Source organism: Malus sylvestris, chromosome 4, assembly GCF_916048215.2.
Source record: "Malus sylvestris chromosome 4, drMalSylv7.2, whole genome shotgun sequence".
NCBI lineage: Eukaryota > Viridiplantae > Streptophyta > Magnoliopsida > Rosales > Rosaceae > Malus > Malus sylvestris.
The window spans coordinates 26739723-26757437 of NC_062263.1; the positions used below are offsets into that span (position 1 = coordinate 26739723).

The 17715-nt window shown below is 38.2% G+C and overlaps 2 protein-coding genes across 3 annotated transcripts; both read right to left on the reverse strand.

Annotated features, from left to right (window-relative positions):
* Positions 1-3437: 3437 nt before the first annotated feature.
* Positions 3438-4819, reverse strand: LOC126618508 (ribulose bisphosphate carboxylase small subunit, chloroplastic 3-like). The gene is made up of 3 exons (XM_050286601.1): positions 4524-4819; positions 4294-4425; positions 3438-3872 (listed from the first exon to the last, which is right to left on the reverse strand). Exons 1-3 carry the CDS (start codon positions 4668-4670, stop codon positions 3612-3614), a joined length of 540 nt encoding a protein of 179 aa, XP_050142558.1. The 5' UTR covers positions 4671-4819; the 3' UTR covers positions 3438-3611.
* Positions 4803-9409, reverse strand: LOC126618501 (pentatricopeptide repeat-containing protein At5g66520-like). Of its 2 annotated transcripts, XM_050286593.1 has the most exons (4): positions 9097-9409; positions 8807-8909; positions 5587-7499; positions 4803-5444 (listed from the first exon to the last, which is right to left on the reverse strand). In XM_050286593.1, exon 3 carries the CDS (start codon positions 7371-7373, stop codon positions 5781-5783), a length of 1593 nt encoding a protein of 530 aa, XP_050142550.1. In that variant the 5' UTR covers positions 7374-7499; positions 8807-8909; positions 9097-9409; the 3' UTR covers positions 4803-5444; positions 5587-5780. The 2 variants fall into 2 exon arrangements, with proteins under 2 accessions (XP_050142550.1, XP_050142549.1); XM_050286592.1 differs by lacking the exon at positions 8807-8909.
* Positions 9410-17715: the final 8306 nt, after the last annotated feature.

The following is a 17715-nucleotide window of genomic DNA, read 5'->3' on the forward strand; positions in this document are numbered from 1 at the left end:
ACACTTTATGGCTTCGTCACCTTCCAGGTGTTGGCCAGCACAACTCAATTCGGAGTCCTAGTGGACATCTCAGGTCGGGGTGTGTCATTGGTCGACAGAAAGCTTCGGCTTTGGTTGTACGTTCTTCGAAGAGAGTTTTAGCAGCGTATTAATTTTCAAAGATTTGTGCAGAGGTTATTCTCAATGTGTAATTTTTCGACCCTCAATGTGTGTCTTGGATCCTTGTATTTTTAGACTTCCAAAGCTATGCCTTTAGATGGATTTGGCCTTGATTTGTGTCTTGATTTGTCCATGAGAGAATTTAGGCATGTTTTGTGTCATGATTTCAGTCACCTTCCTCATATTGGCCGAAATTTATAGGCCTTGTTACCTATTTGTGAGCAATCTTCAATTCTTGTTTATTTTGTGAAGATGATTTGACTTTCTTTCCAGTATTGAGAGATTTTGGGCCCCTTGCCGATTTTAAGGGGGATTTTCTCCATTTTCCCGAATTTTGGGAATGTTTTACACTTCCTTTGCTTGATTTGTGCCACATGTCATTGATGACTTATCCATTTGTGATGAGTCATATACCACGTGGAGCTTTGTGATGCCTCATTTGTATGCAACGAAATTTACACGTCTACAGTGGGATGAAGAGAAAAACGTCTCTACCAAAGCAATCTATCACAGTAGATAAATATGTTATAGGGGCATCCTGATTTCATTTTGTCCATTTTTTTTCCCACATTTCTAATCTACAGTAAAGGGAGCATGAAGCTTTTTGACTCAAGATGTAGTGGGATGAAGATAAAAACGTCTCTACCAAAGCTATCTATCATTTATTATTAGACCATGGCCAATGGAAATATCAAATTATTAGAGTCAAATTACAATTGATGGTTGATGTGATAATCTGAAGTCTTATGTCAAAGTTTATGTTTCTCTAACCGAGTTGTCAAATATTATTAGTTTTTTTTTTATGTAGAGCTTTAAATGGTTGTATTTATTAAAAAAAATTGTTGAAACAAAATTTTAGGGAGCTTTATATAGAGAGACAAAAACTTTCACTATATTTCAAAGAACTCCACTAGTTTTTAAACATGTCAATGAGAGACAAAAATATAGAAACAACTAAAGCCCAGCACCAAAACATGGAAACAATGTTTTAAAGTACCAGCCATACCCCTAAGGCTGTAAGGCTGTTAATAAAACTTAACCCTCACAACTCCAACAAAATTATTATGTGTCATAAACTCAACTCATCCTCGACTACTTATGCAGAATCAGTTTTGAAACCATATTTAGAATCAATTTGTATCATTTACTTCTATAATCAGTTTAATCAGTCCACAACCATTTTTGCATAATCAGTTCAACCTGTCATCGATCATTTTTTGCATAATCAGTTCAAACATATGCAGAAGCAAATTTGGTATTATGCTTTGTAGTACAACCAATTTGAAAATACATACTTACATTCAATTTAGTTGATTATTTCAACTATCCTCACAAACTAATTGTGCAAACATAGGCCGGATGCTCAGAGATTGTATGACCATTTCATTCTAAGTAACTATAAGTCTACTCTGCCCAAGCATAAACCCACGATCCAAAATTGAGGTGGGCTGAACTTTGAAGCCATATTTCAATAGTGAAACTATTTCATAAAAAATAAATAAATGAAAAATCACAATTAACAACCAACAACTAACAACATTCAAAATTGCGATATGCCAATAGCTACATGGGCCAAGAAAAGAGAAAGAAATGAGTAATAAAGAGCTGGCCACCAAAGCGGCACTCACAAATCGATCAAAACTCCCAAATCTCAAAAACCCCAATTTAAGTCAATTCACTATGATTAATGATTAAACAAAATTAATCATTTTGTCATACTCGGAATTGCCCAGATTAGCTCATCAAGGCACAAATGATTAATGTTATATCAGGACGAAAAGCAAGAAAGACTCGAAAGAGAAATGGGGATAAAGAGGGTGAAAGAAGAGTTGATGCAGCAGCAAGCCAAACAAAGGGATACTCAAGCAGGGCCAGCCTCATATTTATCTTCTTATACCTTTGTATTCCATTATTTCCTCTACTTTTGATTTTGTTTGAATATTGCTCTTTTGAACACAGTCACAATTCTGGAATAATTTAACTTGGTATTCACATAATAACTAAGTTCTGACTTATTGATGACTTTATATATGCTTTTGAAAATCACATGTCGTGTTTTTCAATGTTTAGCAACACTTTGAAATGTTGATTACCATATGCCAAGGCATAGTCAAGAATACATTATTTGAACATTGTTCATATAAAAAATTATAAAAAGAATAATCAAAAGGACCATTCCTTTTTATATACCCATTAGTTAATCAAAAATCCCCAAATCTCATAAACCCAATCACCTACGAGGAATGTTTATGTACAGATGGAAATGAGTATGGCTGCGTGAGCATGGTGTTTGATGAATATTTATGTTGTTTTGTGAGGTATTGGCTTTTGGGTTTAGGTAGAAAATGTAGGTTAGAATCTGAATGATTGTGATGTTATAACTCCACAAAAAAAAAAAAAAAAAAAAAAAAAAAAGAGTATATTTGTAACTTAAAAAAATAGTCAACAATATCATATTTTACATGTATTAATTTTTGTTTCTCATTTAAATGTTTAAAAAGTGTTGTCTCCATATACAATTAAGTATTAAAAGTATACTTTGTGTAATTTTTCAAAATTTTATTGGTTGAAATGTTATTGAAATAAGAAACCCACGATTAAACCAATTAAAAAATAAATTTGACATTGATGTTAAATTTGACTCCTAAACACAAAGACTTCAAATCCAGTCAGCAGATAATACTTCGGCTAGAAGGATTTTTTATATCAAATATGCACTATCATATCTCCACTTCGAATTTGATATCCCTTTTGAATATTTTCTTAGAATTTTTTATTTTTATGTTATAAATTATCTCATGAATGACAGTTGTTCATTCAGATAAAAAAATGCAGATGTAACCAAATTAGTGGGAATTCCAATCCCTTGGTCCCACCAAAACTAAGGAAAGCTAAAAACCATGAAATGAGGATCCTCTCCAAATCCTCTTACAGATCCTCTTTGTAAGGATCTTGAAAATTCTCAAATCATATATATTCATCGTATATTTTCATCATATATCGTACGGTCAATTATCTTTAAGTACTATTCATATTTAATTTTAAATAAAAGATCTTGGAAAATCTCAAATCATGTATGTTTATCGTATATCGTACGATCAATTATCTTCAAGTACTATTCATATTTAATTTTAAATAAAAATATTTAAAATGATTTCTAACCGCACAATGTACGATGAACGAATATGATTTGAGGATTCATAGGATCCTCACAAAGAGGATCGGAGAGGATCCTCATTCAAAACCATGGGCTGCTGATTTGGATTACATACAAACCAGAAAAGAAAAGCTGTTTATTTTAACTCAGTTACTAGTTATCTTCCCAAAACAGGGAGCAGCATAAACCATAACCTTCCTTATGCATACATAACACAGAAATTACAGAGGAAAACACCAACGATATGAAGATGAGAAGTCGATTTTCTCTAAACTTCTATAGACGAAACTTGCCATTAAGCATTGGCGGCGGCGGCGGTGGCGGCTGCGGTAGCTGTTGGCTTCTGAATGATAAAGGCCATGCACTGACCCTGGTTGACGTTGTCGAATGCCACGCAGCGAATATAAGCATTAGGGTATTCTGTTTTGCACTGCTGGATTTCATTGAGAACGAGCGACGGATCAGTACAACCAAACATGGGCAGCTTCCACAATGTCCAGTATCTCCCATCATAATACCCTGGCATCTGGCTATTCTCCCTGTAAACATACCCAACCTTCCACATTTGCAAAAATTAAATGTTAATGTTATGAGATAAACCCCAAAAGTTTATTGCTTAATTAGCGATCTACCCAGGATTATCATCGAGAAGTTACCCTTGCTAGTCAAACGTACAGTTCAAATATGACTGATCATATTAGTCGAAATAGAGCGCATATTTAGTACGTCGGATATGATGCTGGATTGGATTAAATAGTCCAATCTGGTGTTAGTGTCATTCATATTGCACACCAACCCGATAAAACTAATCAAATACTTAATTTTGTCAAATAACAAGTTGTACTAAAATCATACGCCATGGAGGTAGAGATGCAAGCTATAGTAACATAGTTTAATGCACAGAAGAGAAGTTAAAATCTGATTTATTTGTTTGTTAAGAACAAAGAAGAGCATCTAAACTTTGTAAATCAACTAACCTCATCGAATTCGAGGCAAGGGATCCATCCCTTCTTGAGCATGTAGTCAATCTCCTTCGCAATAGAGTCATCAGAGAGTGGTGGTAGGTACGAGAGGGTCTCGAACTTCTTGTTGTTGATTGGATTCCATACCTGTAAAATTCCGCAAATTGTACAAATTAAGAACCAAACCGAGGATGAGAATCTTTGGTACTTGGGAGTTGGGATATAAACTTGTTAGATTCCCTTACCTTCATGCAGAGAGTTCTTGATCCATTGGAGACGGTTTTCTTGGCCCATCCAATAGAATCATTCACCGGAAAAAGTTTCCAAGGGTTGACTTTCAAGCCAGCATAACCGGATGCACCAACCGGAGCATTAAAGATCAAAGCAGACATCTTCGAACTTGATGTCCAACAGGATGACTGATCAAAAGTATAGTAAACCAACACAGCCACAAGGTGAAGGACTATTTGTAATGGTAGTGGAATTGGTCGGGGAAAAGAACAAAAAGAAGCAGGGTTTGTTGAGAGAGAGAGAGAGAGAGTGAGAGTGGTATTGAAAAAACGGTGGGTACAAGATGCTGTAGAGTTTTATAAGCCACATCAGCATCCTGCTTTTTCCATCATCTCACGACCAAACAAAATCCACTTGGCATGGTGACAAAGTCTTGGGCCCCACCAAATTCAAGGTGCCCCTTGGAGTCTCTCAGGTATCGTTTGGTATGCAGACGGAACGGGACGAGACAGGATGGTCCGGAACGAAGAGGAAGTAAAGATGCACTCGGATGGAAACAAGGAGGAAGAAGAAGGAGACAGAGAGGTTATAATTTTGTGTTCCACGGATGTGGAACGAGTCGTTCAAGAGGGTGAGGTGAAACGAAAATTCATCAAAAATTCGTCCCGTGGAACAGGGCGTTCCATCTGTTTTAGGCGCACCAAACGTGGGACGGAACGCCTCGTCCCGCTCCATTCCGTCCCGTCCCATATACCAAACGGTACCTCATAGCCAGTTTTGCAGACATCAGAGTAACCGTGGGAATTAAATATTAGGAAGATGTACGACTCATTTCTGCAACTGCCTTCTCATGGATGTGGAGAAAACTTTAAAATAGCTGATTGGGAACACAGGAATTTCAACAACCTTTCTTTGCTGCGAACGCAAGTTGAATTCTACAAAACAGCCAAGGCATGGTGATTCAATAGAGAATACGAGAAATATCAGCACTTTGATATTTCTACTATTACAGACGATGTTTTTAAATTAAATTTCCTCGCTAAGTAACTTTGAATTGTTCCAAGGCGAAAAACTTACAGACACACCAAAGGAGGCAGGCGTCTGAGTTAAATACAACAGCATATCACTCGCATGCTTGAGTTATGTTTGCCAGAACTCAACTCAGCTAGGCTGTAGTATTCAACGTAAAGATTGTAGCTAGATGCGTCTTCGAAAAGACAGGATTGACTTGCCTGCGGATTGGTCCTTCCATTTCCAAGATAATGATTTCTTTAAAGTAACGATGCGTCACCGGCAATGGAAAAACTTTCAAGTGCCCTGCTGAGTTGGTTTAAGGTTCTGTTTATCTTTCTCGAATGGGAATGAGACTTATCGTCTGCTATAAATTTATGGACAATACCATCAGTCTCAATGAAGCTCCAAGCAGAAATTGTAACTACTTCTCTATCTCTCATCATTTTCCTTAGCCTCGTCACATCCTCCCAGTTGCCCATTTTGGCATACATGTTGGCCAGAAGAACATACCTACCACTATGTTGAGGCTCTAATTCAATCAAAAGCTTCCCCACCCTCGCCCCTAAGTCAACATGGTCATGTATCAGACATCCATTAAACAAAGACCCCCAAATAGCACCGTCCGGTTTCATTGCCATACTTCTTATCAATATCTCTGCTTCATTCAGTTTCCCAGCACAGGCCAAGAGATCAACCATGCAGCCATAGTGCTCAATCCCCAGAGCAATGCCATAAACCTTACTCATGCGTCCTATTAACCGCCATGCTTCATTTACCAGAATTTTGTGATTACATGCAGTGAGTACTCCAACAAATGTCACTGCATTTGGTTCAGGTCCTTTCTTTTCCATTTCTGCAAAAAGCTCAAGCCCCATATCATTCTCACCATTGATGGCAAATCCCATGATCATAGCACTCCAAGTAGTTACATCTTTACGAGGCATCCTGCTAAACACGTCTTGTGCGTCTTTAATACATCCACATTTTGCATAAAAATCTACTAGTGCAGTACCAAGCTCAAGTCCATACTCAAAACCATTTTCTTCCAAAAACGAATGAATCCACTTCCCTTCTTCAAAGGCACCCACAGACGCACAAGCATTAAGAGTGCTAACCAAAAGAGACTCTTTGAGCCTCACTTGTGTATGGCTTTTCAATTGACGAAACAGGTCAATTGCTTCATTGAAACAAGCATTCCCAACATACCCAGAAACCATTGCACTATAAGAAACATCATTTATATCTGGCATTGCATCAAACAGATCACGAGCTTCATGAACCAGCCCATTACTACAATATCCACTAATAAGACTAGTCCAACAAACCACATTCTTATCCAAACTTTCCTCAAACACTCTACGAGCAAATTCCACAGCTTCACATCGACAGGAGGCCCTAATAAGTGAGCTAATAACATAAACATCACACCCATGCCCAAACTTCATTATTTGACCATGTACCTGACCAAGCAAAGATACATCAAAACATGCTTTAACTAAAAAGGTGAAAGTACGAGCGTTTGGCTCTGTGCCTATCCTTCTCATTCTGGTGTAAATGGAGAGACCCTTTTCAGATTCTGAGCTTTTCAAGAAACCCATTATCATGGAATTGTAATCAAATACATTGGGTCTTGGAATTTGGTGTAACAGTGTCTCAGCGTAGTGCATATTACCATGTTCTGATAATGCAGAGAAGGCTATGAGCTTGCTGGCAGTGTAGGCAAAACGAGCAAGACCAGTAGTGACTGCATGGGCATGAATTTTCTTAAATTCGTCCAAGCTTGAACATCTTTGTAGTAGGAGAAGATATGGAGGACAAGTTACTGGTTTTAAAACGACTTTGCTGCCCATCTGGAGCACACTTTGAAGCTGACAAAGCAGCAGCTCCCATTTTAAGCCCCTGTTTTATTTATCAGACTTTGTGGGAAAGTGCTTATTTGTGTGACACTCGAACATGATCATATCCAAGATCCGCCACTGTCGACAAAACAAATACTGAGTATGCCACAAAGTAATAAATAGATCTTGAGCTCAAAAGAGAGGAAAAAAAAGAGAGAGCGCGAGAGCGAATGGATGGGGTAATTAATGTGTCAAAAATAAAGCCAGGTGTTGGAAAGAATTTTGACCCCTTGTTGTGGCCAAAGTATTATGTGTTGTTATAAATAATTATCTGACTACTAATAAGTATGTTTCATCTGTTATACAACACTTAAAAATATTGAATATTAATGTTCAAAGTTTAAGAGGAAGCTCAGTGTTGATCCATCTTGTATTTTGGATGATGACAGGAGGGGAAAAGCTCATGTTTGGGATGCAGTGTGTTAGTTTTTGTTGTTTTTGTTTGGCTTCGGCCTGCCATTTACCACAAAAAAGTATTGAATATTATATTTCCATTGCAAAAATTAATTTGACGTCTGACAAGTGACCATAAAATCTTTTGATCCTTGCCAACTCTATTTTTCCTTCTTAATCTTATTTTTTCTCTAAACGCTAAACATCATAAACATCATACCATCTTCTGATACTCATACCTCACCATTCACCAACACTATGTTTCCTTCCCATTCTTTTGGCCCCGATCACTAACATTATTTTTCTTTTTATGTTAAATCCTATATGGAGCTGTTATTGGTGCTTACTGTTCTAAAAATCCCCGCCCATGGGGTAGGCGGTAGGTGGCTGGCCACTGCCCCGATTAATGCCTAGGCATTTGAAAATTAAGAAAATGTGCCTCGACCTATTAAGGTGCCCGCCTAGACCATCTAGGCACCCGCCTAGCCCGTCCAGACCAGCCTAGACACCTACCTAGGTTGCAACTCCCTTAGTTAGAAAATAGATAACTTTCATTTTGCATTTTATCTTTTACAAAAGATTGTAAGAGACTTGTTGCATGCTTAAATGAACACACATTATATCATCGTTCCCTATGTTTTCATTATGTTTAAATACTTCATAATATATATGTAATTTTATTTGTAGTTTATGATGAAATTATATGTACTTTAAGTATAAGCAGACACTTATTTATACGAAATATAATATATTTACCTAAATCGGCTTAGCCATCTAGGCGATAGGCCCTAGCCAACTAGCGCCTAGTGTATTTTAGAATCTTGTTGGTGCTTCAAAAATGTCATTCCCCACTCCTTGTACTTTTTTATAGGGGAGAATTTATACATGGAGTTGCGCATGATTATGTTATTTGTGTGCCAATAACAATACTCGCCCCTAAACCCAGAAGCATTTAAACAATCTGAACGAAAAGTATTAGAACATATACTTACTGGGGTTTCAAGTGAATGACAAAGTCCTATGAAAGCCATAATCTGTTCCTTCTTTTCAGTCAGTTCTTGTAAACCCCATTGAACAAATAGTAAGCAATTAAACCTAACAAATAACCAGATATCTGTAACCCGATCGGAATCAAATGTTTTCATCAATATTACGACTTTTCTTTCGGGTCTGAATACTCAGTAAAATTACTCAAAAACCCACTCAACAAAAATAAATATAAAAAAAGTCCTATTGTGTATGTCTACTTTTGAGTAAAACGAAATTTCTTCAAAACCCATACCTGATTGATGCCGAAGGAATTGGGGAATCTGAGCTTCTGTTGACGATAGATATTCGTCTCTGAAGGCGGCGGCGGCACAAATCAATTCGGTTTTCTCAACTTAGCCATGGAGATGTTGTGGGTTTGTGTTGGGTTTGCTTTCGCTGGGTAGATAAGAAAAGGTGAGAGGAAGAGGCAGAAGGTTCAAAGGATGAGCTTTTGCCGGAATCGAGAAGGGAGGGTTTGCCGGCCACTGGGTGGTGGGCGGCTCACTGGGTTGGGTGGGTGCAGAGGCGTGGTGGCTGATGGGTTTTTCTGTATTTTTGTTATAAAACTTCATATAAAACTGACACTGTCAAGACAAGGAACAGGTGTAAAAAAAATTGGATAAGGATCCTTTCCAGGTCCTCAATTCATCTTAATCATTCATTTTATATTGCGCGGTTAATTTTTGCTAGGTGATGTTTGTATTCAATTTTAAATAAAAATTTTAAAATGATTTCTTACCACAGAATGACTGATGAACTGATCCGTGAGATTATCACAAGGGGGATTTGGATACAATCATGTTCCTAAAAAAAAGGTTTCACACAGGTAATTTTCGCACAGCATAATTGAAATCCGTTTTTTTAATTGTTGCTATTAGTTTTTGTCAATGGCGAGTTTGAAATTTATATATTTCTATTTTTCTTCTAGAAAATCTATTAATGTATTTGAAAAGTGTGAGAGACTTGCAAAAGACACATTCGTATATTTTAACTTCTTTTTTTTGTATAGCATTGTATGATTAGTTTAGAATACGACCATCATGTTGTCCTTATTTGTAAGTTATTCTGGTGGTCTAAGAGACAAGAAAAATTGGGGTTGATCATTTGTTCATTAAATGATTTAATAAGATGATGCCACATCCTCATTTACTTGCCATGTAAATTTTTGCTGAAAACAAAATATGAAATAACTATGTAACCAAAGTAATAATAATATGAATGAAATGTCCATAATAAATAACATGCCTATATGCTTGTCACACAACATGCACGGTTGCCCGAAGAACGTCAGATGTCGAACTACGGAAATGAACTTTCACTACTATAAAGACCCCAAAAAAGTACACAAGCAACTCCCAAAAAGTCTTAATTTAGGTTAAAATTCTAGTTTAAGCATAAGAGATTCATCAACCTACACAAGCCAGGTACATTTGAGTACCATGTCACTTGGTTTCAAGTGGATATGGGACTTGGTTAGGAAATCTGACTAAAGCTTTTCTCTGAGGAGACCCTAAAATAATGGGAAAAAAATGTCACTCAAACATCGCATAAGTTAGTAGCACCACTTGACAATATGACCATCACCAAAAAAACAAATGCACATTGATCTAGAATTGATGAATTTTCAAATTTTACATCATAAAATGGTACTAGAATTGTGATACGCCATAAATAACAAATGCTAAGGGCAGAGGAGATCCACAAGTATTACTGCTTGCAGATACCCTTGAGTTCCCAACTCTTAAGAAACTTAATGTCAAAGCTTCATGCAGAACCCGTTTGGCACAACACACGATTTCTTGCTTGAAATACTTTCTAAGAAGGTGTCAACAAGTTACAAGCGATGCAGGATCTTCGATAAAGGTATCTACAAACACTTTCACAATCCTTACCTCCTGAGAGGTAGCTCTCAAGTTGTACCAGGTCAGGAATCATCCACCTGGATATTAGAGACTTCCATACAGTCCTCTTCAGATATCAAATTACGCATAGACTCCCAATCCCAAATATCATCCACCGGGTGAATAACATAAGCTACGTGCATTTCTCTGTCCACTTCTACTCCACTGAGAGGTTTTGGGTGACCACAGTCAATACTTGGAACTCATTTATCAACCTAAAATTTTATTTGATTACCACTCATAACTTGCCATTGCATACCCTTAAGCAACAGCTCATTTCCTTCAAGCAAACTGGACCAAATCCATGAAGCCCGCCCGCCCACCATTTTTAGCTTCCAAAAACGAAACATGTGGGAAGTATTGCTCCTTTAAAACCTAGGCCCACAAAGAATTTGGATCATGAATTAATCTCCAACATTGCTTGGCAAAAGAGCGACATTAAACTCTTTTAAGTTCCTGAAACCTCTTCCCCCTTCACATTTTGAGTACCCCATATTTTTCCAACTAATCCAGTGAATTCTTCTTTCTTTTTCTCGTTGCCCCCACCAAAATCTTGCAAGAGCAGTATCAATCTCATTGCATAAGGTATTCGGGAATTTAAATATATTCATTGGGTACGCAGGAACCGCCTAAGCAACGACCTTAATTAGCACCTCCTGTCCCACTTGAGAAAGGAACTGTTGTTTCCACCCTTTGATCTTTCTAAAAACACAATCATTAACATAGGCTAATGCCTCTTTTTTGGAACTTCCCCAATTTGTTGAAATCCCCAAATACTTCCTTGGGTCCTCCACTTGTGGCATATTCAAAATGCTGCAGAGATCCTGACACACCTCAACTGGTGTATTAACATTAAAATAAACCACAGATTTTTGCAAACTAACCTCATGGCCAGACGCATGACAGTAGGCATTGAGAAGATTCACAATATTTTGACAATTGTTCCTTGTGACTTTTAGAAAGATCAGAGTGTCATCTGCGAATAAAAGATAAGAGAGGCATGGTCAGTTAGCACTAATCCGAATTCCTTTAATAAATCCCATATTAGAAGCATATCTAATAAGAAGTGATAGCACCTAATTGACAAGAAGAAATAAATAGGGCGAAAGTGGGTCACCTTGCCATAAACCCCTCGTCGGCTTAAATCTCCCTCCCAGATGCCCATTAATCAAAACCGAGAACTCCACTATGGTAACACAATTCATCACCAAATTCATCCAATTTCTATCAAAACCCATCTTCAACATAACAGCCTCCAGAAAGTCTCATTCCACCCGTTCATACACCTTATTCATATCAAGTTTAATTCCTAGGTCATACTTTAACTTCGCCTTCCTAAGTTTAAGGAAATGGAAAACTTCATGGGCAATGATGATATTGTCTTGAATCTGTCTTCCTTCGACAAAAGCATTTTGAGAATGAGAGATAATATCAGAAAGCAGGGGTTTAAGCCTATTTGTTAAAATCTTTGAGAGCACTTTATAGGAATAATTACATAGGCTGATTGGTCGAAAATGGCTCACCGATTCTGGATTAGGAATCTTCTAAATTAGGACAATATTAGTGGAATTTAACGGCTTTAAACTTGTTCCTCCATTTAGAAACTCTGCTACCAAACCTTTAATCTCCGCTTCAATAATATCCCAGTAAGATTGAAAAAACACACCTTGGAATCCATCCGGCCCTGGAGCTCTCAACCTTCCCATCTGAAACACAGCATCTTTAATTTCCTCATTCACCAAAGGTCGAGTCAACACTTCATTCATTTGTGCCGTAACCACAAGTTGAACACAGTCCAAAATATTTCCCAGTCACGATGCCCATTTGAGGAGAATAAATTCTTGAAATGATTTTCAAATGTTCCTCTGATGCTCTCCTGATCCTCCACCCACGAACCGCTGCCATTTTTAATCTTTCCAATTTCGTTATTCCGCCTTCTATGTATAGTAGTCTGATGGAAAAACACAGTATTAGCATCCCTACCTTGTAACCAATTTATGCAAGATCGTTGATGCCAAAACTGCTCTTCTTGTTCTTCCAAATTCTCAAGACGCTCTGAAATACCATTAATTTCTTCAATATTTTCCTCCCAATTCATTTGCAAATTCCCAAGGTGATTAGTAAACTCTTCAATCCTCATTCTTCTATCCTTAAATTTCCCGTTACTCCACTCCTTCAGATTATCTTTACACAATTTTAACTTCTTCTTCCATTTATTCAACCATCTCCCCTCAAAATGATTATTCCAACTTCTCTTCACAACCTCTCTACAACCATCCTCTTTAATCCAAAATGCCTCAAAGCGAAACATACGATGTCCCCAAACTTTGCTCGGATCAATGTCCACAATCAAAGGACAGTGGTCTGAGGCTCTGACAGTCCCGTGAGTAACTTAGAGTATTCGACCATTGAGTCAACCATTGAGTATTGACCAGACCTCTGTCAAGCCTTTCATGCACCAAAACCTTATTTCGTGTTCCCCTCCAAGTGAATCTTGGACCACAAAATCCCAGGTCAATTAACTCCATTTTCTTCACAAAATCATGCAAGAACTTCGATCTCCCTTCCCCCACTTTTCTCATTATCCCACAAAATTTCATTTAAATCCCCCCCCCCCACAAAACCATGGAAGATCACTAGTCTGAAGCACATCAGTAACAGAAATCAGCTTTTTCCTCTCTATATGGGCTGCCATATACCCAAGTATTTTGCGTCCAATCACATTCACCATCAATCCTCATCACTGTATGAATTAAATTTTTCCAAGAAAATAATATATTGACCTCCAGAGACCCATTCCACCATAAACTCAGTCCTCCTGCAGCTCCAATTGGGGGAACATCAAAACCATTTAAATACCACATTCTCCGTCTAACGCAGGTAATCCTGTGATTTTTCATCTTTGTTTCTGATAGAAAAATCACAGCGGGTCGATGTTTTCGTATAAGCCCGTGTAAGGCTCGAACTACCGTGTCGTACCCTTGACCACATCAGTTCCATAGAAGATAGATCATGGCGACCTTGCGGCTGCTTCAGGCCAGCCGCCACCGCCCCGGGTTGTCATTCCTGTTCGTCTAGTTCTTAACAATCCCGACTCATCCACCATATTCTCATCTGAAGTAGCCGTTGTTCTGTCCTGATGAACCGGAACGTCCACCAGGTTTCCTTCAACATAAAGACATCTTCCACCTTCTGCAACTTGCCCTCTTCTACCTCGTCCACGTCTGCTCGCAGAAACACCTCTATCCCACGCCATTTTGAATGCTTGTGTGTCATCAACAACACCGTCTCCAACGGCGCCAAAATATCTCACTTTGAAAACAATAATATTTGAAACACAAGCTCGAGAATTGCGATTCCTTAGTGTTGTGCTAGGATAGCACCAAACCACGCGGAACCAAATTAAGCTAACCCACATAAAATATATCAAATGAAATGCAAGAACAATATAGAGAAAATAACACCAAGATTTTAACGAGGTTCCTCCACAGTCAGTGTAACTGGAGTACGTCCTCGGAGCAGTAGGAGCTCACCCAATAATCCACTATCAACCAAATGGGAGTTTACAAAGTGTTGGCAATCTCACAACCCAATTAACCCAATACACCCAATAGCTCTCACACACCAAAGAAACAAATAGAGGAAGAAATATAATGAATAATTTTTTCTCTATACATATAGCTCAAAGCTATTACAACAACAACTACTTTAGTGGATGATTACTAACCAAATGAAGCAGCAACTTCTTCTTTCTTTTGGGCTCTCTACAACTCTCCTCGGCAGAAAATGAGCTCACTTACTGAAAAATGAGCTCTTCCTTCCTTATTTCTTCTATCCGAAAAAAGCCTCATAATTATGGCTTTAAAAAAGCCACAAAACATGCCACAAAACAAGGAAACATAATCATGTTGTCCTTTCTTTTCTTTATAATTTTTTATAGCCAAAAGTTGGCCACTTGGCCACATACTCCAACAATCTCCACCTTGGCCAAGTTCCGAAAAATGCCATGATAAGCCAACCAACACAATTAACACACAACATCACTCCCAAACACTAGCAAGAGAACAACTCATGCCGAGCCAAATGCTCCAAAACTCCTACTGCTCAACGCCTTCTTTATATAGGCAAAATATGAGTCAAGTTCAAGCAATGAACAAACTTGGCTACACCAACAACCTTAGTCAACATATCAGCGGGGTTGTCTTTAGTTGGAATCTTCTGGAGAATGATTTCCCCTTCACCAACAATTTCACGAACAAAGTGATAACGCACATCTATGTGCTTGGTCCTCGCATGATGAACCTGATACTTAGCCAAATAAATGGCACTCTGACTATCACAATGTACCTCCACATGCTTCTGATCAACCCTCAAATCTCTAATCAGCCCATGTATCCAAATGACCTCCTTTATAGCTTCAGCAACTGCCATATATTCAGCCTCTGTAGTAGACAAGGCAATAGACGACTGCAAAATGGACCTCAAACAAACTGACCCTTTAGCCATAGTAAACACATAGCCTGTAGTAGACTTCCTTCCATCCAGATCACCTGCATAATCTGAATCAACATAACCAACTGCAAAATGACCAATACCAGAGTCATCTCTCTCAAAACATAAACCAACATCTCGAGTACCATGGAGATACCTCAATATCCACTTAGCTGCTTGCTAATGCTCTTTACCTGGATTATGCATATATCGACTCACCATGCCAACTGCATGAGCAATATCCGGTCTAGAGCATACCATTGCATACATCAAACTACCAACCAAATTTGCATATGGTATATTTTTCATTTGCAGCTTCTCTTTATCAGTTTTAGGACACTGTAGAGAACTCAATTTAAAATGAGGAGCCAAAAGGGTACTAACCGGTTTGGTTGAATCATGAACTCCAAACTTCCGAATCAACTTCTCAAGGTATTGTCTTTGATTCAAACTGACGAAACCTTTTACTCTATCTCTAGTGATCTCCATGCCAAGGATCTTCTTCGCTTCACCAAGATCCTTCATCTCAAACTCATTCTTCATTTGCTTCTTCAATTTCTTAATCTCTTCGACATTCTTTGAGGCAATCAACATATCATCAACATATATCAACAAATAAATGAAAGACCCATCTTGCAACTTCTTGAAGTACACACAATGATCATATTGACTTCTAAAATAATTTTGGCCTCTCATAAATTTATCAAACCTCAAATACCATTGCCTTGGAGATTGCTTCAAGCCATATAGTGATTTCTTCAATTTGCAAAACAAGTTCTCCTTCCCTTTCACTATATACCCATCCGGTTGACACATATAAATCTCTTCATTCAAATCACCATGTAGGAAAGCCGTCTTCACATCAAGTTGCACAAGCTCAAGATCATACTGTGCAACAAGAGCTAACATAATACGAATTGAGGAGTGCTTCACAACTGGAGAAAATATTTCATTGTAGTCAATGCCTTCCTTTTGTGCATACCCTTTAGCAACTAATCTTGCTTTGAATCTCACATTGCTTTTCTCATCAGCATCTTCCTTCTTGGCATACACCCATTTGCAACCGATAGCTTTCTTGCCCTTAGGCAATTTAGCTAACTCCCAAGTCTTGTTCTTCAAGAGAGAATTCATCTCATCACCCATGGCATTGCACCACCTCTTCTTCTCCTCACTCTCAATGGCTTCCTCGAAATTAGATGGAATTTCATCAGTGATAATAGGAAGAGCAAAAGAAACATAGTCACTATACCGAGCTGGCTTGGTAATTTGTCTCTTTCCTCTGTTCTTGGCAATAGACTCTTGAGGTGAAACTTGCTCTTCAACTTGAATAGAATCTTCAAGTTCAACTTCTTCAACATCCTCATGGTCTCCAACTTCTTCACTTGTAGTGGCTTCGACATCAGTGGAAATAGGATTTGAAGTACCAGAGGCAACTTTCTCATGCTCCACCTGTTGGACATCTTTGACATTCTTCTCAGAGTCTTTGAACATACTTTCTTCATCAAATGTCACATCTCTGCTGATTACAAGTTTTTTCATCTCTGGGCACCACAACCTGTAACCTTTGACACCACTACTAAAACCAAGAAAGATAGCCTTTTTGGCTATAGGATCAAGTTTATTTTCAGTCACATGAAAATAAGCAGGTGAACCAAAAATACGGATATAGTCATAATCAGAAGAAGGTTTTCCAGTCCATACCTTCATTGGTGTCTTACCCTGAACAGCAGCTGAGGGTAACCGGTTGATGATGTGACATGCATAATTAACTGCTTCTGCCCAAAATGACTTGCTTAAACCCGACTGAGATAACATACATCTAACCTTTTCAAGTAAGGTTCGATTCAATCTTTCTGCAACTCCATTTTGTTGTGGAGTTCCCTTGACACTGAAATGTCTTATAATCCCTTCTTCTTTGCAAACTTTAAAGAAAGGGTCGGATGTGTATTCACCACCATTATCCGATTTAAAAATCTTAATCTTTCTCCCAGTCTGGTTCTCAACCATTTTCTTCCAACCCAAGAAAATGCTTAACACCTCACTCTTGTGCTTCATAGTGTAGACCCAAGACCTTCTTGAATAATCATCAACAAAGGTCACGAACCGATGTCTACCACTCAAAGAGGGAGTCTTTGTAAGACCCCAAACATCCGAATGCACATAATCAAGAATGCCCTTCGTCTGATGTACAGCAGTACCAAACTTCACTCTAGTTTGCTTCCCCAAGACACAATGCTCGCAGAAATCAAGCTTACAAGTCGTGGCACCTTTTAGAAGACCTTTTTTCACAAGCCCTTGTAGAGCTTTCTCACCGGCATGGCCTAATCTCATATGCCATAGTCTAGTAGTATCTGAATCAGATGTGCCCATATTTTCAGAGACTACAGATGCTTCACCTGTCACAGTGCTTCCCTGCAATAAATACAAATGGCCACATCAAGGAGCTTTCATCACAACAAGTGCACCATAAGTAACTTTCA